Source organism: Lithohypha guttulata (assembly GCF_036872675.1).
Source record: "Lithohypha guttulata strain CCFEE 5908 chromosome Unknown scaffold_3, whole genome shotgun sequence".
NCBI lineage: Eukaryota > Fungi > Ascomycota > Eurotiomycetes > Chaetothyriales > Trichomeriaceae > Lithohypha > Lithohypha guttulata.
This window is the reverse complement of record NW_027042752.1, coordinates 1,516,725-1,538,715: the sequence shown is the minus strand read 5'-3', so window position 1 is coordinate 1,538,715 and position 21,991 is coordinate 1,516,725. Positions and strand designations below refer to the sequence as shown.

The window sequence follows — 21,991 nt, the reverse complement described above, 5'->3', positions numbered from 1 at the left end:
CGGGGTCAAAATGGCATCAGTAAAGGCAAAAACAATATGCCTCCTTCAGTGGCTGGAGAAAGTACTGTCGCCACAGAAAGCGACATTACAGCTAGCACTGTTGGTGGTGTTAACCTCGACAACTTGTCTATTTCTGGGCCAAATAAGACAGCAAGCTACAATCAGTCTGATAGGCTGAAGCGATATGTTGAGGGTGCACCACCTGATCGACCTGGCTATGCACGAGGCAAGAACACTGTGACACAGGATGAGGATGCCAGAAGTGTGTCAACTGCTTTTGCTTCTCAAGTTGGTGGTGGCTACGACTGATGAGGCGATACGGAGCAGCATTGTTTGGCTCTGTCGGAGCAAACTCTTGTTGCATGGTAACAAAGCAACCATCATTGACCCTCACGGTCGAACTCATCAAGACTACATCGCTCACTATCACGTGGACAAGTCAAACCTCAATGAGTGATCAGATGTATGCTAATTCTTGCATCATGTACGGTATTCTGAGCCAGTGTCGCATAGCAGACGTCGTAAACCTGTTGAGATCGTTCAGCCATATGCAGCAGCGACCTAGTCAAGTTATGGACAACACCACGAGCGACGCATTTGGCAACTCATGGAGTTTCTACCGCCACGGAATGGGCAAACATCCCAAGAGGAGGGCTTTGAGGCGAGCACGACCATTTAGGCGGAGATCATGGCGAAGAAGTGCCACCACGAATCAGCTTCTCGACGCGTCATTCAAGTTGTGGTGGCAGCATATTTCAATTCAAGATTGACTATCTCGAGTCGTTAAGGTCCTGGGTCGCACGATCTTGGCAATATCGAAATACAGATCATCAACATATTTTACAAAGTGAGTAGGAAGTGGAAAGAACGAGGTGAGCGGATGCTTGCGACGCAGAGGATGGGTGGGAATCGGAGAAGAACCGCACAGTCACTCGTTTAATCTCGTGCAGCAGTCGGAAGGAATGGCACAACATGCTCTTTCCAGAGAATTGGTAGCTCTCCTGCAGATTTCAGCTGAAAACAAAAGCAGCCAACCACATCTGCAGTTGAGCGACTCAGAGTTTCGACACCGAATTTAGCTTCGCGTTCTACATCTGTCTTCAGTATCGTTTGACCCTGCCCTGTACCTCACTATCCTGCTTTTCCCTGCATGCATGGTCCCCTACCAACCAATTGCTTCGTCCAATCCTCGTGTCAATTGCATGTTGAAAAAGTGTACTGCGAAACGGTCGAAGAGCTGAGCAACACTTGCCCGGCTCGTCGGAAACAATCCATCTCATACGAGCACACTCGAGTCAACGAAAACGCTCACCAATCAGAGATAGATCGCATAATGATCCAGGCTCGTGTAGTGTCCCCTGTGGAGTAGAAATATCATCTTGACTTTTGCACACTTGGATCTCAGTGCCACGTGCCGAAGCTTGTTTGAGCTTGCCGAGCTTGTCGAGCTTGGTTTGCCGTGATGTTTGACTTCCAGCGATTTCAGAGATACGGACTGAAAACGTTCACAGGGAAAGGCCATGCAGGTCCAGATCTCTTCAGCTGTGAGTCTGCGTCCTATCACATTGTAGGTGATTGAGACACTTGGCCGAAGTGAGCTTCGTGTTGCCTGTTATGCTCAAGCTACAGATGCGCATCTGATAACGTGCTTTTCTTCGCGTGAGAGATCGCCCGCGGCTGAAGATGGATTACGAACACTGGGATGGATACTGGTGTGCAGAAAGTGTTTAAAGTCCAGCCTTCTGCTGCATGGCTGATCACCTCTCTCTCCAACTTACTACACCGACCTAGCTCCATTGAGTAATGCAGCACAACACCATCAAAATGGCTGCCACCTATTCAGAAGAGAAGCAATATCCCGACGAGGAGAAGAAGATCTCCATCGTGGTCGATGGTGTCGACTCAGATGGCGAGTCGATCGACACGATCACCGCCCTCGTTCAGAAAGATCACACCCATGAGATCAAGCTCCGAACAATGTCATGGCAAAAAGCGGCATGGCTTCTGGCTGGAGACCAAGTCTGTCTTGCCATCATGGCTCAGACATGGTCTCTGTCGGTGCTTGGCTGGGTTCCAGGTATAATCACGATGGTTGTCGCCGGCATCATGTTCTACATTACCTCGATGACGATGCATAAATTCATTATGAAGAACCCTCAGATCATGGATATTTGCGATTTTGGCTACTATGTCTTTGGCAAAAGTCGAGTTGCGTATCACTTCACGGCCTTCATGTTGTTGGCGAACAATATCCTCCTTATTGGCTTCCATGTGCTCACTGGAGCGAAGATCATCAACACACTTTCTGACCACTCGATGTGCACGGTCGTTTTCTCGGTTATTGTGACATTGATGGGTATTATTATGTCACTACCGAGGACTTTGAAGCATGTCTCGTTCATGTCCATGTTTTCAGGTTAGTGCCCAGCCTCCCTCACTTTTATGTTTCATGCTAATATTCCGCAGCCTTCTTCATGACTCTTGCTATTCTTCTCTTCCTTATCTTCGCTGGTAAGGAGGCGGCTCCTGGTTATGGATACAACGGCGACTACCCCACTGCTGGTGAGGTGAAGACGTATGCCTTCCCACCCAGAGGCACTACTTGGGTCGCATGCATGAACGCAGTCCTGAATATCACCTTCCTCTGGGTACCTCAAATCCTGTTCCCGACCTTTATCTCTGAGATGGAGCGACCACAGGACTTCCCGAAATCCCTCGCTGTCTTGGCTGGTATCTCAGCGTTCTTGTTCATCGTTCCACCTGCGATTGGCTTCAGATATCTTGGTCAATACGCAACAGCACCAGCCTTCGGCAGTCTTGGAGTCCTCGCATACAAGAAGGCATCGTTCGCTTTCGTTGTCGTACCAACACTGGTCATTGGTGTAATCTATGCCAACGTCAGCGCAAAATTTGTCTACTTCAGAATCATGGGCAAGTCACGACACGCTCACAGCAACACAATCGTTGGCTGGGGTGTTTGGGCAGCTGTCATGATTGTCATCTGGCTCGTGGCTTTTATCTTCGCTGAGATCATTCCAAGTATGGGCGATTTTCTCAGTCTGCTTGGTGCGGCGTTCGACTCGTTCTTCGGCTTCATCTTCTTTGCTGTGGCATATTGGCAGCTGTACAAGGGCAATCTATTCAATGGTGCAGGCAGGTCTGCAATGACGGTGTTTCACATTATCGTCATGTTCTCTGGCCTCTTCTTGCTTGGTCCTGGGCTTTATGCCGCGGTGGAAGCAATCATCGCCGACTATTCCGGCGCAACTCGACCAGCTTTCAGCTGCAAGAATTTGTCCATCTAGTATGATATCAGTCCGAATGCAAATTGTGTGGTTTCTTTTTCGTGAATATTTTCATTGTCGTTGGACGTGTTTCATACACTATTAGCTTTCAACTCCTTCTCCTACTCTCCGTGATTACCGGTAGAAGGAGAGCGTCTCTCAGACCTCTTCCACACCAGGTGGCTGTCGTATGTGGGTCGTGATTTCTTGGTTCCCTTTTCAGCTCGCTTATCGAAAATGGCAAGTACTGCTTTCAAAGCCTCAAGTACTGCACAGCAGGCGCATATACCTCATCGGTACGAACCGGAACTACATAGGACCTACTCCTACTTCAGGCAGCCCTCCTGCCATCAGAGCCTAGGCATGTAAGATATGAACGATCATCATTCTGACATTGCCCTGAGCTGGACAAGATGAGAAGCCAGATGCGTTCAAAGGTATCAGCCTCGAATGTGCCTTGCCATCAACATCACAGGCGAGTTCAGCTAGCCATTGGCAAGGTGGAAATTGTTCGGTTGAGAATGGGGAAGCGCTATTGACTTAAGCTGTTCCAGAGAGGCATAGTGTCGGTATGAGTGGAATTGTCTAGCATTGCTGGTATCAAGATCTCCTGAGCATAAATCACCGGCAATAACTTTCAATCGTGCCAAATCGATGCTTCCGCCTCCTTTTGATGGCTTCCATTCAAAGCCCTGACCTCAGCTCACGCCACGACCACGTTGTATGCTCTGCGATACGAGATCGCCGTCTAGATGTACCAGTACTTCGCTCACAGAATATATCAGCGCTGATTTGGCCAGCCCGGAGCCTTCTAGTTACTGATCTATCGCCAGTAATGGTCTAGCTCGAAGCCGTGAGGATGTTTCCTCTGGATCGCAACCAAGTACAGGCGAACTCTACCCGATCGTTGGCAGCGAGATGTCGTTTCCCACCAGTATGTCCCGGAAGCGAGGAGGCTCCAACAATATTGAAGCACATGTACACAAAGGATATGGCGGACGTCTGAATATGCACTGATGTATTTAATTTACTACCCGGACGCACGTGTCTCACGTGGCGCTACTCCTGAGGAGGGAGCATATACTATAACAACGATGTACCGCAACTGAGGCTCTTTCGTTCTTGGTCAGTTGCTAAGTCGTTCTTCGTTGTTACTTACCACAGTCGCTCTTCAGCAAAAATGCCGTCCTCATCACTCTTTCTGAGGTCGAGCGCTACCCTCGTTTCTGTTTTGTCTCTGCTTTCCTCATCTACTGCTGCTCCTCTAGAATCAAGAACCGACAAGGTCTACAACCTCGACACTGATTTCTTCTCTGGTAATTTCTTTGACAATTTCAACTTCTTCGCCGATGCAGATCCTACTCACGGCTTCGTCACCTATGTCGACCGAAACACAGCTTCAACCTACGGCTCGAAAAACAATGGAGTCAATCTTATTGATGGTGGCAGTGGTGGTGCTGCATACATGAACGTGGACACGACCAACACATTCGATAACACCAAGGGCTACTGGCTCGTCAATGGAGTTGGTAGAACCAGCGTACGAATCGAGAGCTCAAAGTCGTGGACACATGGACTTATCATCGCTGATATTACACATATGCCGTTTGCTTGTGGAGGTGTGTCAAACGTGTTCTGGCACAATATCAACGCTAACGGGAAATAGCTTGGCCTGCATTCTGGACTCTAGGAAGTAATACTTGGCCTGGAAACGGAGAGATGGACATTATCGAAGGCTGGAACGACCAGGTGACCAACTTTGTTGCTGGCCACACCAACAACACCTGCAACGTTCCTCAAAGCTCCGCCTTCTCAGGCACCTCCTCTCCTACAGCCTGCAACTACCAAGATGGCTTCCCCAACTATGTTGGATGCAAGATTACCGACAGCGACCAGAAGAGTTTCGGCAAAGGTTTCAATGACAACCGTGGTGGTGTATATGCCATGGAGTGGACCAGCGATGCTATTTCCGTTTACTTCTTTCCCCGAGGCAGCATCCCGAGCAACGTCTATGCTAGCCACCCAGATCCAAGTAGCTGGGGTGTCAAGCCTGTTGCTAAGATCGGTGGAAGTGATTGCAACGTTGACCTTAACTTCAAGGAGCATCGCCTTGTCTTTGACACCACTTTCTGCGGTATGTCCTTGAAATGGTTAATGCTTATAAGATCTGACTTCTTTAGGCGACGCTGCCGGACCAAACTTCGGAACCTGTGCTGCTTCCAATGGTCTCACCATCGGTAATGGCGGATTCTCTGATGCTAACAGTGCCTGCGCTTCCTACGTTGCAAAGAACCCATCTGCTTTCCAGAACGCTTTCTGGGAGATTAATGCTTTGAAGGTCTTCAAGCTGGGATCTCCTCAGACAACTACCACAACCACGACTACTACCACAACTACCAGCACTACATCGTCTTCGACTAGCTCGACTACGACTACAACTACGAGTGGTGGAAATGGTAACGTTACAACCAGTACGTCAACCTCGTCCACAACCACGACTACAACTTCGTCGCACTTCTTCCACAACGGTACCACCACTACCACCACCACTGCATCTGTTCCAGTCACCACCACCACCACCACCACCAGCAGTTTCCCTGTGACTACGTCAACCACGAGCAGCACAAGTACGACCTCGACAAGCACCAGCAGCCGGGGAGGAAACGGAACCACTACCTCTACTAATGGAGGTTGGGGCGACTGGTCATCGTCCACTACAAGCTCATCTACCACTAGCACTTCGGCTGATCCAGCCTGGGGCAACTGGGGATCAAGCACCACGAGCTCTCGCTCTAGCTCTACACCAATCACCAGCACAAGGAAGACCACAAGCTCATGCTCCACACCACCTGTAACATCAACAACCAGCTGCACTACATACCACCTTGAGATTCCAGGCTACCCGATCACATCTGCATGCTCAACTGTTACCGTTACTCCAACACCTATTTGCAATGCTAACAACAACTCTCCGACCTGGACTGTGAGTTTCTTTTCTATGTGTGATTACATCAGCTAACATTTCTCAGGCCTGGGACCCTAGCGATTCAACTAGCTGCACTACAACTGTTACATCCACCTACACTCCAACTTCTACCTATGGAGTTGACGATCAGTGGACTGCATGGCCCACTACGACGCGCAAGAGCAACGGCAACAGCGGTGACAATGGTGGCAACGATAAGACAACCACAATCACCACCATAACAAGCTCTTCCTGCATCACCCCCGCCCCCAGCACCAGCACCAGCTGCACAACATACCACGTCGAAATCCCAGGATACCCAATCACCTCGTCCTGCTCAGCTCTCCTCGTCTCGGGAACGCCAGTCTGCTCAAGGACCATCTTGACCTCTACCGTCGTCATCACCAGCACAATCTCCAGCTCCTCCAAGACCACCAAGACACCAGACGCCTCCACAATCAAGACGCCCGACGCATCCGTATCAAGTGTCAGCTGGACCGCCTGGGACCCTTCGTCGCCTGCCGCCTCTTCTTCTCCCAGTAAGACACCCGCCGCTGTCAGCAGTACTCCTGCTGCTGCTAGCAGCACCCCTGTAGCAGCTGTTACGGGCGCTCCTGACTGGAATACCTGGAACAACAATGCTACGACTAGCAAGTCGCCTATTGCTACGTTTACGGGCGCGGCGGAGAAGATGAGCTTGAATAAGGTTGGTGTTGTGTTTGGTGCTTTTGTTGCGGGTGTGATGGTCTTGTAGATACATAGTTATGTACAAATGTAATGTCGAGCGTTTAGCTACGCAGTCAGGTAGCGCTTCGTGAGGATTTGTAATGCTATACATACCTGTCGCCTTCATCTTTGTGTATCTTCGATCAAGGCCATAATTCCGCCACTGAGACAATTCAACAATGCATACATCTGTCACAACTTGAGAAACGATAATGCCAAGTAAGTTGTTGAAATTACTATAGTCAGTGAAACACCAAGATGCATTGTGAAATTTCAGCTATGCAAATTTGAGCAATTTGATTCCTGCTTCTCAATGGCTTTGTTTCTTTCAGCCAACTACAGTAATATAGTAGTGTGTCAGCACATTTAGACTGAATATCTGTTTGTGTGTGATGATTTATCATCTGCCCTCCCATCCTCCTATGAACGATCGGTTTCCCGATCAAACGTCGATACTATCCACAACAAGACCCTTCTTCCACTCATACTGCATCTTGTCACTGATGTGCTGCGCAGACTCGAAGCTCACAAGAGCCGAGACAAGGTACATGGCCGCGTCAATTCCGCAAGTGGAGCCAGCGGCAGTCACGACTCGCATACCGCCCAGTCTCATCGTGCTTCGTCGGACAATACTCTCTCTTCGTGCATTGGACATCTTTCGTGCCTCGCTGCCTTTTCGGACTGGTCCGCCTATGCTTCCTTTGCGAGCAGGGTTCTTACGGAAGACATACGGGTTGTCTTCGAGGTTGTCGCCGAGGTCGAAACGGCCTTGGTTGACGACGTATCGTTCACCTTCGACGACTTCTGTACGAGTATCGAGGTCTTTCTGGGCTGATTCCTGTGCGAGGATCTCGAGGTTGATGTAGTTTGATGGGTGGGTGGTTGCACTTAGGCCCTGTAGAATGCCTTCGGCGGCCAGGAAGAGAGATCCGGTGTCTACGGAGAGGATGGTGCGTTCCTTCTGAGCGTTGTGTTCTTGGAGATCGGCGAATGCTCTGATGAGGCCGAGTGGTTCTTCCTTGTTCTTGGTGACGTGTTCCCAATTTCCGCCGGAGACGACGAGGACGTCGAAGTCTTTCAGTTGCTTGTAGGCGTCTTTGTAGGTCATGTGGGAACGGAAGGAGGTGCCGCTGGCGGACATCACATTCTCGCCTGGACCGACGAATTCGCAGTCGAAGGCTTTGTCTTCTAGGAGATATGTTAGCTTAACTTTTAGCTGAAGGGATAGGAATGGTACGCACCATTATCGTTGACATCGTTCAGAGCCATGCCGAGGACTTCAAGAGGGCCAACAAAGTCCAGGGCGTTCATGTTGTTGTGGAGAGTGAAGAGGACCCTGATGGGTTCTGCATCTGCGCCCTCTTCACGAATTGCACTCATTGTGTCGGTATTGGAAGGTTACTGCTTGTATTCTTTGAAGAAGCTATTTTGACTGTAGGAAGTTGTTCGTGTCAGTCGTAGATAGCTTGTAGCTTTGTTTTCGAACTCCTTGACTACGAAGGAAGGGCACGCGAGTGCGTAATGCGGGGTTTCACCAGTAGCGGTTTGCGGGGACCAATAGACTGCGGGTTTAGGCTTTGTGCCCTGAATCAGAGGCAGGAACGAGAAATGGTGCAACAACGTGACTTTGCGATTACTGAAACGCTTCGGTCGCTCCTTCCGCGAGCTGATTGTGGAAACCGTCCCGTCTCGCCTTGAAGACATCCTGGGAGGACTGAGCATATCAGACATGATATCGTGGCCGTTTGGAATCTTTGGGTGCAGGAGAACATCTTCGAAAACGTGTTCAAACTCTTCTTGATAATCCCGAAGGATTGTGGAATTGCAAGTACCAGAACGCATATCTGTACACGCTGACTTTACTTCGTACGGGTAACGGAGTCTTGGGATGCATGTTTCAACTCTCATGTGTGATCAACACAACCACAATTTTATACCTAGGTGAGACTGCATCCTCAGCAACGGGCGCTACTGCGCCAGCACAAGGCATCCTTCTTGATGTTTTAGCTTCTCACGCGCGATCTCATTAAATCTCGCCACAAATGCAACACGGGTTGCCATGATCTGTCCAGGCTCTATCGCCGGTTTGCTTGCACAATGCAGAAGGACCAGAATTGAAAGTCAATTAGCCGAGTTCCCCATTGGTTGTTGATATCAAGGTTAGTGGACGACGTTCTTCTCCGCCAGTCTGGCCAAACTCTATTCATCCTCCCTGTTGCTCCTTATCAGACGTCTCTCTCAGTTTTAGACTGGAGATGTGCTCTTCGATGTGCGACCTCGTTCCTCAGCTCCGCGTCGCGTGGTCGCTTGGGGTGACGATATATATTCGAAAGGCCAAACGGCGTGACTGATCCGTAGCTCACATTGTGCCCCCTTAAGCCCCATGTCCAGCAAGCATGACAGAGATTCATCGCAATACACAGACATTCCCACCTGGGTACGTCTGGGCACCGGGCACAGTCGCACTCAAAGATCGCGATGTCAGCAAAGTCAACCTCTTCCCTATTCCATCATCTGACCCAGACGACCCTCTCAACTGGTCATCATTCCGCAAGTTTCTCAACTTTGGTATTGTTTGCTCCTACATTCTCTGGACGTTTGTGCAACTCGACATCGGGTATACGGCATGGGGACCAATGCTGGAGGAGATCAATACTTCGGTCTACGTATTGAATGCCTCGGCTGCAGGTAACTATGCTGGCCTTGCTGTAGGCTGCATCTTCTTCATGCCATTCGTGCACAAGTATGGCAGACGGCCCCTGTACCTCTTCAGTTCTGCTGTACAGCTCGCGGGTTGTATCTGGCAGGCAAAGGTCGTTGACAATAGTGGTATCATTGGTGCCAATATCTTGACAGGTCTCGGAGGTGCTATCTGTGAGACGGTGGTCCAGATCACCATCGCGGACATCTTCTTCGTACATCAACATGCTACAATGAACGGCTGGTACCTCTTACTTACCTCGATTGGCGCGTTTCTTGGTCCTGTAGCGTCAGGCTATGTTGCGGAAGGGCAGGGGTGGCGTTGGATGTGGTGGTGGTGTGTCATTTTCCTTTCGATTCAGCTTTTTGTCTCAATTTTCTTCTATGAAGAGTCGAAGTACGTACCGCAGTCTAGAGAAATACCGGGGAACCAGAGCAATCACATCTTTTCAGATCAGAAGGTGGCAGTGTCAAATTTCACGAGCCTCGAACCAGTGCAGCGAGGTAACGTCACAGAAGTGCATATCGATCCAACAATCAAGAGGAAGAGCTATTTGCAGCGTATGGCTATGGTCACAAAAACAGACGCCCCAATCTTCAGACACATCTACCAACCTTTTATCATACTCTTTACATTCCCAGCCGTAACTTATACAGCAGTTACCTTTGGCTGTGTGCTCGCCTGTTTTGCCATCTTGGTTACGGTGCAAGCAATTTATCTGATCGAGCCGCCGTACAATTTCGGACCTGATGGTGTGGGACTAATGCAACTGCCACCATTCATAGGGGCTTTCATTGGATTTTTTGTAGGAGGCTGGCTGAATGACAAGAGCATAATGTGGCTTTCGAAGCGCAATCAGGGAATCTACGAACCTGAACAGAGAATGTGGATGGCAATTCCAGCCAGTGTGACCATTCCGGTTGGTCTCCTGATGTTTGGAATCGGGATTGCGAATGTGAGTGCTCCACGACTGAATTGTCGTGCTTGATGCTAATCTTCTCAAGGGTGCACACTGGATCGTGCTTGCTGTTGGTGCTGCCATCTTTGGATTTGGATTCCTAGTTTGTCTTGACATTGCTCTAGCCTACTGTACTGATTGTTACCAAGATGTGAGCACACCTACCTTTCTTTCATTCGGAACGATGCTAATCTGTGTCAGATCATTGGCGATGCCTTGGTCGGAGTCGTGTTCACGCGCAATGCTGTTTCGGTCGTGATCCTCTTCGTGCTAGAGGACTGGCTCGAAGGCATGGGTGTCAGGAACCTACACATTTTGCTTGCATGTCTAATGTGGGCGATCTTGATGATACCTTTAGCATTGCTGAAATTTGGCAAAAGGTGGCGCTTGTGGACTCATGGTAGATACAAGGCAATGGCGTTGAGACAGCCCACATTCAGGACCTTTTAATGATCTGGGTGTGGTGCCCAAACGTCCACAATTGGATAGCGGAACTTTCTGTCGGTCATTGTGGTCGAGGAGGATGCGAAGACAGCGGTCTCTAGAAGAGTGAGTGCATGCTTACGAGAGGGATGACGTACGATTGCAGAAGCAGGGTCGCATTTGTATGAAAAAGAAGACAACATCTATCTACATTCACAGTTGTCCGAGAAATGTGCAGTAATTACCATTTTAGAAAAGCCGAGGTTCAACTGCTCCTCACGACTTGAAGAAATATACACAACTACTCTAACTGATGCTGGAACTCTATAACTTCAGAACGCTCTCACGTGGCTCTTTGGACACGCGCCTGTCGCCTCATTGAGAAGGCGTGACGCGGTTCTCGTTATTCCTATCACCGCCCTGGTGTTCTATCGTCCTTGCCCTTGTTCGCAAGTTCGTTGCAGCACTAATTCGAGATCAAGTCGGACAAAACAAAACATGTCCATATTTGATTCGACGCCCGCTTGGCATTGCAGAGAGATCGGTGAGAGCGAGGGCTTGGAGAGTCCGCACGTTGATAAGGACGGTCCCTGCCACTTTGCTAGCTCAGAAGAATCTTGTAGTGTTGGATGCACGGTCCTCCAGCGTGGCAAGCAGTGCAAGCTAGCCATGGCATAACTGATATGCACATTATGCTATTCGCGCTCATTGAAGATCACGGCAGTGGCCAAGATGCTCGCTTCCAGGAATCCCTTGACGTCTGATCCTTCGCTTCCACAAGCGACTGTCCGCGTTGTAACTGGACTAGAGTCGTGAGTGTAGGAACAGAGATGGCACACCCGGATAATTCCACATCAAGCAATCGTAGACCGTGGCAAGAAGGTTTGCCGACTCGTTCCTGCATCCGTCTGCACAACAGTCTACACTTTCTTTTTTGGGCGTGGTTGCCGACTCATGATGCCAATACTCATGCCGTTGGCTCATACCGGGTGCAAGCTAGGTAGGTCTTCGCACATGGTGTTTCCTACTGAGGACAACCAACATTGCTTGTAATGGTCGTGAATGGTCGTGAATGTCCGTACCCTCGTTTAGCACAAACGAGATCAGCAGAGTTTTGTATCGGAGATATATTGACTAGCTTCTTACTTCATGACCAGGTTGTCTTCGAAGACCACGATGCTGCATGATGGCTGGCAATCTATCTATGATTCTTCCCGAGCCGCAACGGGTACCAGGCTCTCTTGGTGACCTCATATTTGGTCGCAATGCATTCTGGTTCTCTTCTTCGTCGCTCACATCCCTTCGACAACCACCCCAAGTCCATCAACGTTAGCCTTTGGGTGAGAGAGTCAAATAACGCCTCAACTCAGTCATGAAGTTCATGATCGCATACACCGTGGCTTTGCTGTCGTATAGCAGCCTATCCAGTGCCTTAAGACATGAGAAAAGACAAAACTCCAATGCCACGAATGCCTCGCCAAAGATCATAATAGACAACGACTGGGGAGCTCCCGATTTCTACCTCATCCTGATGGCTCTAGCTTTAGACTACGAGGTTCTTGGGCTCACGAGCAATTCTGCCAATACCTGGGCACTTCAGTCAAGCTTGCATGCACTACGCGGACTTGAGCTAGGAAACCTCACATCTTGCATCCCAGTCTACAAAGGTGCAGATTATCCTCTTCTCAACACACCTTCACTGTTTCAGTCGTGGCAGTATATCCACGGCGCGTTGCCCTGGCAGGGTGTCTTCGCACCCGAGAACCTCACAGCACAGGCGGCAGGATTCGATCCAACCTCCGGAGATCCCAATACTATCAATCCTGTGGCATTTGTTGGCGGCACCGTGCCAGACCAGTCTCTGTTAGCTGGCTACCAAGCAGCAATATTCATGATTGAAAGTGTTCGGAAATATCCCAGTCAAGTCTCCATATACTCAGCAGGCGCTCTCACCAACATTGCGCTCGCTATTCGTCTCGACCCGACATTCGCGCAGAACGCAAAGGAACTGGTCGTGATGGGCGGCTACATCGACACAACCCTTCTCCAGGCCACAGGCGACTTCCTCCAAGCCGACATCAATTCAGACATCAACCTCAAGATCGACCCTGAAAGTTCCAAGATCGCCCTAACAGCCGACTGGAGGAACGTCACGCTCGTAAGCGCAGCCGCAAACAATGTGTTCATCAACGCAACAGACTACGCTGAGATTAGTTCCGTCAACAATACATACACGCAAGCTTTTGTCTCGAAATACTTCCCGGTTCTTCCGGCATGGGACGCAACTGCCATGGCTGTTCTTTTGGACCGCGAAAACGTCCTGACGAACTCGACGGAATTCTTTGTCGACGTTGATGTGGCGTGGTTCTCACCTTATTATGGTGAGATCAGAGCGTATCAGCAGATCCTGGCGCCCATGGGTCAGCAGTTGAGAAATGTGTCGTATGCGTTTAGTGTTGATGAGGATAGGGTGAAGAGCATGATGAAGCAGGCTATGATGCAGCCGCGGACATGTGCGGATGTATGAGTTACGTGGCTTGATAGAATGGTTGCAGTACGTACTGCGATATTATGAAGATATCCTATCACATCTTAGATTTCGCCTTCGTGTCCATCCAAGCAAAACTCATGTTTTTGTCATTTCCGGGCTCAATAATCACATTCACCACCGTTACTCTTCCCTCAGCATACCCTTCCCTAGTCGCACTCTCAAGCTCCTGCTCCGTCCTCACAAAGATACCTCTCCCTCCCACCATTGTCGCAAGCTGTTCATACCTCGCTTCATGCATCAGACTCGAACTCTTCAATCTATCACGCGATTTCGACGACCCACTCCCATTGAGTAAACGCTGCTGCTTCGCTTCCCAACCGGCTTTATCAGCCGTGTCGCCACTGTAGATTCCCGAATTGTTCATACAGAAGACCAGAACATCCATCTCGTGGCGGTGCATGGTTTCGATCTCCATGGCTGCGAAGCCGAGAGCACTGTCTCCTTCGAGAGCGACGAGTTTCTTGGTTTTGCGGGGGAGATTGTAGGCCGACCAGGCGGCGATGCAGTAGGCGAGGCCAACGCCCATGGTTGCGTAGGTACCGGCGTCGAGTTTTTGGCGTGGGTGATCGAGAGGGAAGATGGAGCGGGAGATGTCCATGGTTTGGGAGCCTTCGCCTATGTAGACTACGTCGCCGTTCTCGGGGCCGGAGATGGAATGGAGTGTTTGTTTGATGATGTGGAATGCTCTTTCGAAGGTTAGGGGTTTACCAGGTTGGGTGGGCGAGCTTGCCAGTTTGTGAGCTGCTGTCTCGTTCTTGGAAGCACTGTTGGAGAGTTTCTGGGCGAAAGTCGAGTTTGAGGTTGAGGCATGAATTGAAGAGCTGGGAAAAGCTTTCCAACCAGCAAGACTAGTGGTCAATTGTTCCACGACTAGACCAATGTCGCCGAATATGCTCAGCGCTGGTTCGCCAATACTATTACTCCTTCCTAGCTCTTCTGGTGAAATATCGACTTGTATGATCTTGACATCCTTCCTATACTTCGGCGCGGCTGCATGGTGTAGGATCCAGTTTAGGCGTGCTCCAAGTAAGAGAACCACGTCTGCCTCGCGTAGAGCTACAGAGCGCGCAGATGAGGTGTTCAGAGGATGAGAATCTGGGACCACGCCTTTTCCCATGGGTGTCGGTAGAAATGGCAGATGGGAACCATTTATTAAGGCTCGAATAGGCTGTTCGGCCTGAGCATAAGCTGCACCCTTTCCAATAATCACAAGAGGTGCTGTAGCGGATTTGAGCAGTTTTGTGGCTGCAGCAACCACTTCAAAACTTGCTATAGGTTTCGATAATGCAGATACTGGTGGTCTTGAGATACTTTTGGTAGATTTGACAGGAGTCATGATGAAGTCGGTCGGCAGGTCGACAAAGGTTGGGCCAGGTCGTCCATACCAACAAATCCTGTAAGCATCGTGTATAGCGGAGGTAATTGCATCAGCAGTATTTGTATGTGGCCTGATAGCTCTTTTGGTATGGGGCGTCAGCAAAGTGATCGCATCCATCTCTTGAAAGCCACCCTTCGTCCACAAACTGGTCTCACTCGATCCACCCACGAAGAGTGTTGGCCAAGCATTTGCAGAAGCGTTTGCGATCTTGCCATCTTGTTAGCTGATATTAGGTCTAGGTAGATGAGCTCATACACCAGCCATGCCATGGATCACACCTGGTCCTCCTACTAGCAGGCAGACACCAGGTTTGCCCGTGAGAAAGCCATATGCCGTTGCAGCATAGCTCGCTGCTTGCTCGTTTCGGAAGCCTATGAAGCGTATTCCTAAATCGATTGCTTGCTCAGCGATATCTGTGACGGGTAAGCCGACGAGGCCAAAGATAATGTTAACATCCAGCTGCTGAAGAGCTTGTGCTATTACTGTTGCTCCAATTGGATTTGACATTTTCAACGGTGGTCGACCGTGTCAAGCAGACATTCACAGTCTGCCTGACTCAAACGCGACAACATCGTGGCAAGTATTGGTAATTTCATCTTGGACAGGATTGTCAAGCTGCGGAGAAGGGTAAGAATATGCAGTTGGAAATGAGAAAGACCGAGGTTCTGGTTGCCAGCTGGAAGAGGAGGTTACGTCCGGGGAGCTGCAACTACTCGAGTATGCATTCAAGTTCACTTTCACGAAGCACTTCGCTATACCCCGACCGCGAACACACAATTGTATGATGTTACAATGAGCTAGAATATCTCTACTCGTGAGAGACCGAAAGATATCGTGTAACTATACTGTTCTCTAGCATGAACAAGGCCGAAATTTAGACCTTCCCGACCATCAAGGACATATACTTCACGCATTCGAAATCTTTGACGTGCACGATGGCAAGTGCAGCATCGTCACTGACAAGTGCGGGAGGTAACGACCGCTTCAACAAGGAAGCTGCAGCATGGGATTCTAATCCTTTCGTCCACCAGATGAGCTCTGAAGCTTGGAAAGCTCTCCAGAAATACGTGCCGGCCTTACAGTCACATCCAAAGGATCTTGATGTACTCGAGATTGGTTGTGGAACAGGCCTTCTGAGTTTCCTGGTCGCTCCTGCAGTTCATGAGGTTGTCGCTGTGGACGCTGCTGAAGGTATGATAGATGTCCTGAAGACCAAGATTGATAAATCCCAGACGAAGAACATCACTCCAGTTGCAGTCCTACTCGAAGATCCAGACGATCCGAGTCTACCACCAGCCGACAGCAACGTCCCTAGTGGACCACGCAAGCGCTTCGATCTGATCACATCCCACCTAGTGCTTCACCACATTCCAGAACTAGAGCCGGTACTGAAGACCATGCTTGGCTGCCTGAAACCCGGCGGTATGATTGCTCTGACAGACTTTGAGGACTTCGGACCTGAAGCCAAGCGCTTCCATCCACAGAACAAGATGGGTGGTGTCGAGCGCCATGGTATCAATGCAAAATGGATTTCCAGTCTTATGACCCAAGTCGGCTTCCATGATGTCGATGTCAAGGTCGCCTGGGAACACAAGAAAAAGGTTGAAAGGTGGCCGGGAGAATTTTCACCCGAGAAACCTATCGGACCCGATCAAGGAGAGCTGATGAATTTCTCTTATGTCCTCTGCATGGGCTCGAAGCCTGCCTGAACACCCAATCTGCGATGCTGCTGCGGCGCTGGAGACGAAGCATTATGTCTGTATGAGCTATTATACATTCGAGATCTATCACGAGGAACGAACACTGTGCATAGTCCCTTTTTGATATGCAAACAATTGCATTCCTCTCAATGGAGGCAAATTATCCTGTCAATGGCAACCAACATGACTCATATCTGGGAACCTCTCAGCTCATCACCCAATCACCTCGTCACCATCTTCCGGAACATATAATCCGTCAGTGAAACAAAAGTACAGACAATACACATCTTCAACACGGCTTGGCCCATAGCCGCCCAACTTTCTGTACGACTCGGACTATCGTTCCTCACGGCAACTTCTTCCGTAAACAGTGCTTCCATGCTCATACCGAAGCTCTCAAGACTCGAAGCACTCTCCTTCACACCAAGGCGGCGGCGCTCCTTTTTCCGAAGCGTGCGTACCCTCTTTGCCTCTCGAGAGAAGTCGTGTTCTGTCTGTGGTAAGAACACTGCTTCTGAACCATCCAAGCCTAGCATCATGAGCTCATCGTGAGTGGCAGGTCCAACAAGATGGCTTGGAATCAGGGGTGCCTCCGTTTGTTCTAACGTGTCCAAACTGTTCCTCCAGCATCCATCAAAGGTGCTATACTCAGTCGTTATCCATCTGGTATAATGTACAAAGTTTTCACATGGCCAATAGAAATGCCGACCAAGGTCCATATCAAGATCGTCATAACCCAGTTCCATGAAGTCTCGGCAGTGTTTGTCGGACACGGGCCTGGTGAAGCCGTAAAGTAACCTTCCAACACTCCCCTTTGTCAAAATGCCATGTAAGCAGTGGATTATTGGCGAGTCTGGATCGAGGTTGAAGACATCGCTCAGAATTTGCTTGTCTGCAACTGCAGCAAGCTTGCACAGATCAAAAAACTTGATTAGATTCCATCTGGAAAGACTTGGTGTCTGCTCGTCTGGCACAGACAGATGGGCATTGGTCCCAAGCAGAATCGTGGAGATCGCATCCACGGCACTATCATAATGCGTTTGGTCTTCTTCAGACGACTGAGGACGCCTAGTTTTCAGGAGATACACAACCGTCAGGAATCGTTGTTCGAAGCTGTGTCGCATGATTTGGTGTGCCACTCTCACCTCTGGTAACACCTCCTGAGCAAAGAGCTCATGCGAGCAGTAGTATGCAGCCCAATCTCCATTTAGACTAAAATGAGCTCGAAACAACCTCTGAGCAGACAGGTGCCTGACTGCATCGTCGAATATATCGTGCTGTTCGAGTCTCGAACCCAGGCACGCCATGAATGCTGGCTCCTTCATCACAAATGACCAAAGTCCTGGCAAGTCCAACATCACACGCTTTACCTGATGCTGGACAACAGAGCACATGCAATAGTCTGCAAGCTGGTATAGAGTGGTAAGAAAGCAGACGTTCGCTACAATGTTACCTGGATGCCGAAATCGAACCTCGAAGCCATAGATGATGTGGAAAAATGCTTGCCAGATCTTTTCCCAATACTCTAAAGCCTGTTCATGTCCTGAAACGCTGCTACCTCCTGGTGGACCGTGGCAGAGCTCGGGCAGAAACGTCTCGTATGTACGCAAGAATGGGATGTAGGTGTCGTCGACTCCCTCAAACACCAAGGAATCGCTGGTCGAAGCATCGTTGTGCCAACCCTTTTGCAACGCATAGCGGCCTGAAGAACTCTCTTGCTCCTCATGGGCACAAAACTGCTTCCGTGCTGGTAAAGGAAAAGTGCTCGCCTGTATGCCCATGTGTCTCACCAGCACGTCATGCATCTGTGTCGTATTCGTGGCATTCTTCCAATCACAAACAACCTCCTTCAGGAAAGTGGAATCTCCTTCGGGCGTCCATGCATCTCGATCAACTTGTGCCGACAGAAGGACGTCTTCGCTACCACCCGGTAGCTCATATCCTGTGTCTACCTGAGTCTGTTGGTGCTTCAGTATACCCATTGATAGTGCAGTGTCGAAGAACATGTCGAGGTTGTACACTTTGCGCGGCTCTTCACCAACCCGGACACTGTCATGCTTCTGCCATTGCTCTGAAAGCAGTGGTCGGAAGTACTTCGAGGCTTCGCCTAGGATGTGGCTGTGAAGCAGAAAGCAGGCGGACGGTCTGTCCGAAATGCGAACAACGACGTCGCCGTCTTTGAATTTCAGGTCTGTGCTTGTTCGAAACGACATGTTGGGTGTGGAAGGTTACTCAGTCCAAATTGGATGACTTTGGTGCAAAGCAAGATTGCAGAGAGAGAACAAGAAAGTGAAAGGACATCAGCTCAGCATAGTGACGATACTGCTACGTTTATATCACATAGATCATAGTGGCATGGCTGCGGATTGTCCCACCATGCACTCTTTTGGATAACGACGAGCTATCAGACGTTGTGGATGGTGAGCCAGACTTGTCAAGACTGTATTTCATGGTTGATAGAGCTAATAGACCGCAGGCAGACACCTCTGTCTGTGGTTCGGAGTGCTATCTTGCTCAGGAAGAGTCTTAGCGCGAAAGGGACCTGTGGCACTAACCGCTGAGTCTTCTCTACGCCCTCTGCTTTCATAAGGTGAGCTGTGGCTATATTCAAACAGTAAAACGAGCGAGTTTCCGACACTCGACATCTCATCAAAGACAGTATACCGTCGAAGAAATAGCTGCCTGTCCTGGAGACCCTGCGTGCTCCTTTTTCGAGTGCCTCGAGCTTCATGTTTCCGACTCCAAATGCACTCACTCAAACAGAGTACCGATACGTCAAGCATGCATGTCGCAGAAATGTTTTGGCAGATACGTACAGATCACTGGAGATAGCATTATCTGAAGATTGGAGCTGGAGATCTGAATCTCGACTCGCTGGTAACTATTCCCATGCTTAAGTGTACGCGTTTCGAATGTCTAGGGGGCAGCATAGGCCTGTTCAGGTGCTACTCTGAGGGACGATGACGTCTATCGAACCTAATATTCGGGCGACGCTCTATCTAAAACCGCTCCTCAAGCTGCTGACATGACCCGAAGTCAGGTACAGACATGCTTGTCGCTTCTATCATGTAATTATCAGAGGCTGAATTGACTTCAATATAGAGGTTCTGAACTCGATTGCCCTTTCATTCCGCGACATTGATATAAGGATCAATGCCCGATCTTTACGGTGTGATTGTTTCAATGCGAACCAAATCCAGCCCAGACACCGATGCGTTAGAGCACGACTCTTCACACCATCCACGCAGAGGGAAATGCAGAGCGAGTAGAATAATAATGCTGCACCAGAAGTACGACTCGTGAGATATATCCAGCTATAGATACCAAGGTTCGTACTCGATTACCATTTTACAAGCATGGTGTTCTTCGGTGAACCATAGGGACTTCCGCGATCATCTTCCTGTCAGTTTTCCGAACCACTTAAAACACGTGTAGCAATGTAGCCGAAGCGGAAGGAACGAGCGTTCCTGACATGGTAAGCAGCTACCCCACCTTCCACCACTACCATGCTCGCCTAGCTACACGGTTGACATCTAGCATTTTGACTGGTCCTGGAACGTCTTCTACATCTGATAACACCAGCAGCTAAACCATGCCGCTACCACCACAAGCAACATTCTGGGACAAGCTAAAGTTCTTCACATTGATACCTCGTGTCATCGCCGCAGGACTATCCAGACTGATCCTCCGTCCATTCAGCAGAGGTCTCCTTCCAGATTCACTCTTCAAAGACATTGCATTCTCAGCCGTTCGAACAAACTTAGCACTAATCAGTACAGCTCAAGAACAATGGCTCAACAAGACGACCGAAGGTGCTTATCTCGAATTTATGAAGTCAAAGAGCTTGAAGCCCGATACTGATGTGCTCAATGTCGGGCTGAAGATTCACTGGCTTGGAAGCAAGAATGCTAAGAAGACCATGCTGTACTTCCATGGTGGTGGATATGTTCTCGCTATGAGTCCTGGTCATTTACAGTTTTTGGCCGACATACAGAGGGATGTTGGTGATGTTGGAATCGCTATTGTGGAATATACACTTGCGCCTATGGGTCAGTATCCTGTGCAGTTGAGGCAGGCGGCTGAGTCGTTGGACTGGTTGTTGACTAAGCAGGGGAAGAGGCCTGGCGAGGTAAGTGCTTACCTACAGTATTGAAAGGCCATTGTGCTGATACAGCCAGATCATCCTCGCCGGCGACTCTGCTGGAGCTAACTTGGCACTTGCCCTGATCTCGCACATGCTACATCCTCATCCTACCGTGATCAACAAGCCTGAGCTCAGCGAGCCTCTCGCTAGTGCTATACTGATCTCTCCATGGGTCAACTTCGCCAACACCGACCCCAGTATCCGCCAGAATGTGATGTCCGACTTCATCAGCGAGCCTTCGCTCGAACGATGGTCAAAGCTGTTCCTTGGTAAGCACATATATCATCCCTATTCACACTTAGACCCTAATGTGTCGCAGGTTCAAGTCAAATCGACAACTACAACACACCCTCCCAAGCAGACAGCACCTGGTTCAAAGGCATCGATGAAAAGGTCAAGGACATCTTGATCTGGGGAGGTGGCGGTGAGGTACTCATTGATTCCATCGAGTTGATTGCACAGACACTTAAAGCGGCACATCGTCAGACGGAGTATGTTGTTGAACCGGGTAAGAGTCACGAGGACTTTATCGTCTTGAAACTCCTTGGGTATAGCGAGAAGGCTGAAGGGACACAACTTATTGAGAATTGGATCAAGGCGAGGCTATGATGTGAACGATGGTGCTATCTATAAAGGTGTTTGGAACATTGGACTGATCTGATTTGGGAGTCTTTGGCAGTTATTGGATTTCCATTCATGCACTGAATCAATGGAAAGCACTACCATATACTTCTGTGGTCAGCCACACCTCCACCGGCGTCACAAAATCGCTCATGTCTGTAGCAGTAACACTTCTCTACCCCATTGAATCCAAAATGTAAATCGAACGTCATCATCCCCATCCGTTTAGTCCTAAAGTTTCCTCTTCTGCCTGCGACACAATTAGTAAAGTAACACGTATGCGCGACACCACTTACCGAGCAATGTGCTTCTCCATCTGTTCATCTGTAAGACTGAGGAGGAAGCCGTGCTTGAGACCTAGGTCAAGGAGTGTTTGCACACTTGCCATTCTAGCATTGATCTTCGGATTTTGTGGTTGAACTTCTTGAGGCAAGTAACGATGTGCAGGAGGTAGCCATGTTTTTTCAACGTCACTAGGAGGTGATACCAAAATATTCCAATTGTGCAGTGTGGTGAAATGATCTCCAGTGTCTCGATTAA

At 49.4% G+C, this 21,991-nt stretch overlaps 9 protein-coding genes across 9 annotated transcripts; 6 read left to right on the top strand and 3 right to left on the bottom strand.

Moving 5' to 3' along the window:
* Positions 1 to 1,824: 1,824 nt before the first annotated feature.
* Positions 1,825 to 3,305, top strand: LTR64_004343 (uncharacterized protein; the record flags this gene model as incomplete). Its single annotated transcript, XM_064898690.1, has 2 exons — positions 1,825 to 2,416; positions 2,467 to 3,305. The coding sequence occupies 2 exons, from the start codon at positions 1,825 to 1,827 to the stop codon at positions 3,303 to 3,305; spliced, it is 1,431 nt and encodes a 476-aa protein (XP_064754647.1).
* A 1,159-nt stretch (positions 3,306 to 4,464) lies between these two features.
* LTR64_004342 (uncharacterized protein) lies at positions 4,465 to 7,003 on the top strand (the record flags this gene model as incomplete). Its single annotated transcript, XM_064898689.1, has 4 exons — positions 4,465 to 4,903; positions 4,951 to 5,418; positions 5,465 to 6,267; positions 6,314 to 7,003. The coding sequence occupies 4 exons, from the start codon at positions 4,465 to 4,467 to the stop codon at positions 7,001 to 7,003; spliced, it is 2,400 nt and encodes a 799-aa protein (XP_064754646.1).
* Positions 7,004 to 7,417: 414 nt separating this feature from the next.
* Positions 7,418 to 8,355, bottom strand: LTR64_004341 (uncharacterized protein; the record flags this gene model as incomplete). Its single annotated transcript, XM_064898688.1, has 2 exons — positions 7,418 to 8,163; positions 8,217 to 8,355. The coding sequence occupies 2 exons, from the start codon at positions 8,353 to 8,355 to the stop codon at positions 7,418 to 7,420; spliced, it is 885 nt and encodes a 294-aa protein (XP_064754645.1).
* Positions 8,356 to 9,371: 1,016 nt separating this feature from the next.
* LTR64_004340 (uncharacterized protein) lies at positions 9,372 to 11,084 on the top strand (the record flags this gene model as incomplete). Its single annotated transcript, XM_064898687.1, has 3 exons — positions 9,372 to 10,631; positions 10,681 to 10,785; positions 10,836 to 11,084. 3 exons carry the CDS (start codon positions 9,372 to 9,374, stop codon positions 11,082 to 11,084), a joined length of 1,614 nt encoding a protein of 537 aa, XP_064754644.1.
* Positions 11,085 to 12,243: 1,159 nt separating this feature from the next.
* On the top strand, positions 12,244 to 13,584 carry LTR64_004339 (uncharacterized protein; the record flags this gene model as incomplete). The annotated part of the gene is made up of 2 exons (XM_064898686.1): positions 12,244 to 12,385; positions 12,428 to 13,584. The coding sequence occupies 2 exons, from the start codon at positions 12,244 to 12,246 to the stop codon at positions 13,582 to 13,584; spliced, it is 1,299 nt and encodes a 432-aa protein (XP_064754643.1).
* Positions 13,585 to 13,642: 58 nt separating this feature from the next.
* On the bottom strand, positions 13,643 to 15,493 carry LTR64_004338 (uncharacterized protein; the record flags this gene model as incomplete). Its single annotated transcript, XM_064898685.1, has 2 exons — positions 13,643 to 15,193; positions 15,242 to 15,493. 2 exons carry the CDS (start codon positions 15,491 to 15,493, stop codon positions 13,643 to 13,645), a joined length of 1,803 nt encoding a protein of 600 aa, XP_064754642.1.
* A 428-nt stretch (positions 15,494 to 15,921) lies between these two features.
* On the top strand, positions 15,922 to 16,695 carry LTR64_004337 (uncharacterized protein; the record flags this gene model as incomplete). The annotated part of the gene is made up of 1 exon (XM_064898684.1): positions 15,922 to 16,695. One exon carries the CDS (start codon positions 15,922 to 15,924, stop codon positions 16,693 to 16,695), a length of 774 nt encoding a protein of 257 aa, XP_064754641.1.
* Positions 16,696 to 16,907: 212 nt separating this feature from the next.
* LTR64_004336 (uncharacterized protein) lies at positions 16,908 to 18,899 on the bottom strand (the record flags this gene model as incomplete). The annotated part of the gene is made up of 1 exon (XM_064898683.1): positions 16,908 to 18,899. The coding sequence occupies one exon, from the start codon at positions 18,897 to 18,899 to the stop codon at positions 16,908 to 16,910; it is 1,992 nt and encodes a 663-aa protein (XP_064754640.1).
* A 1,379-nt stretch (positions 18,900 to 20,278) lies between these two features.
* Positions 20,279 to 21,439, top strand: LTR64_004335 (uncharacterized protein; the record flags this gene model as incomplete). Its single annotated transcript, XM_064898682.1, has 3 exons — positions 20,279 to 20,815; positions 20,865 to 21,099; positions 21,150 to 21,439. The coding sequence occupies 3 exons, from the start codon at positions 20,279 to 20,281 to the stop codon at positions 21,437 to 21,439; spliced, it is 1,062 nt and encodes a 353-aa protein (XP_064754639.1).
* Positions 21,440 to 21,991: the final 552 nt, after the last annotated feature.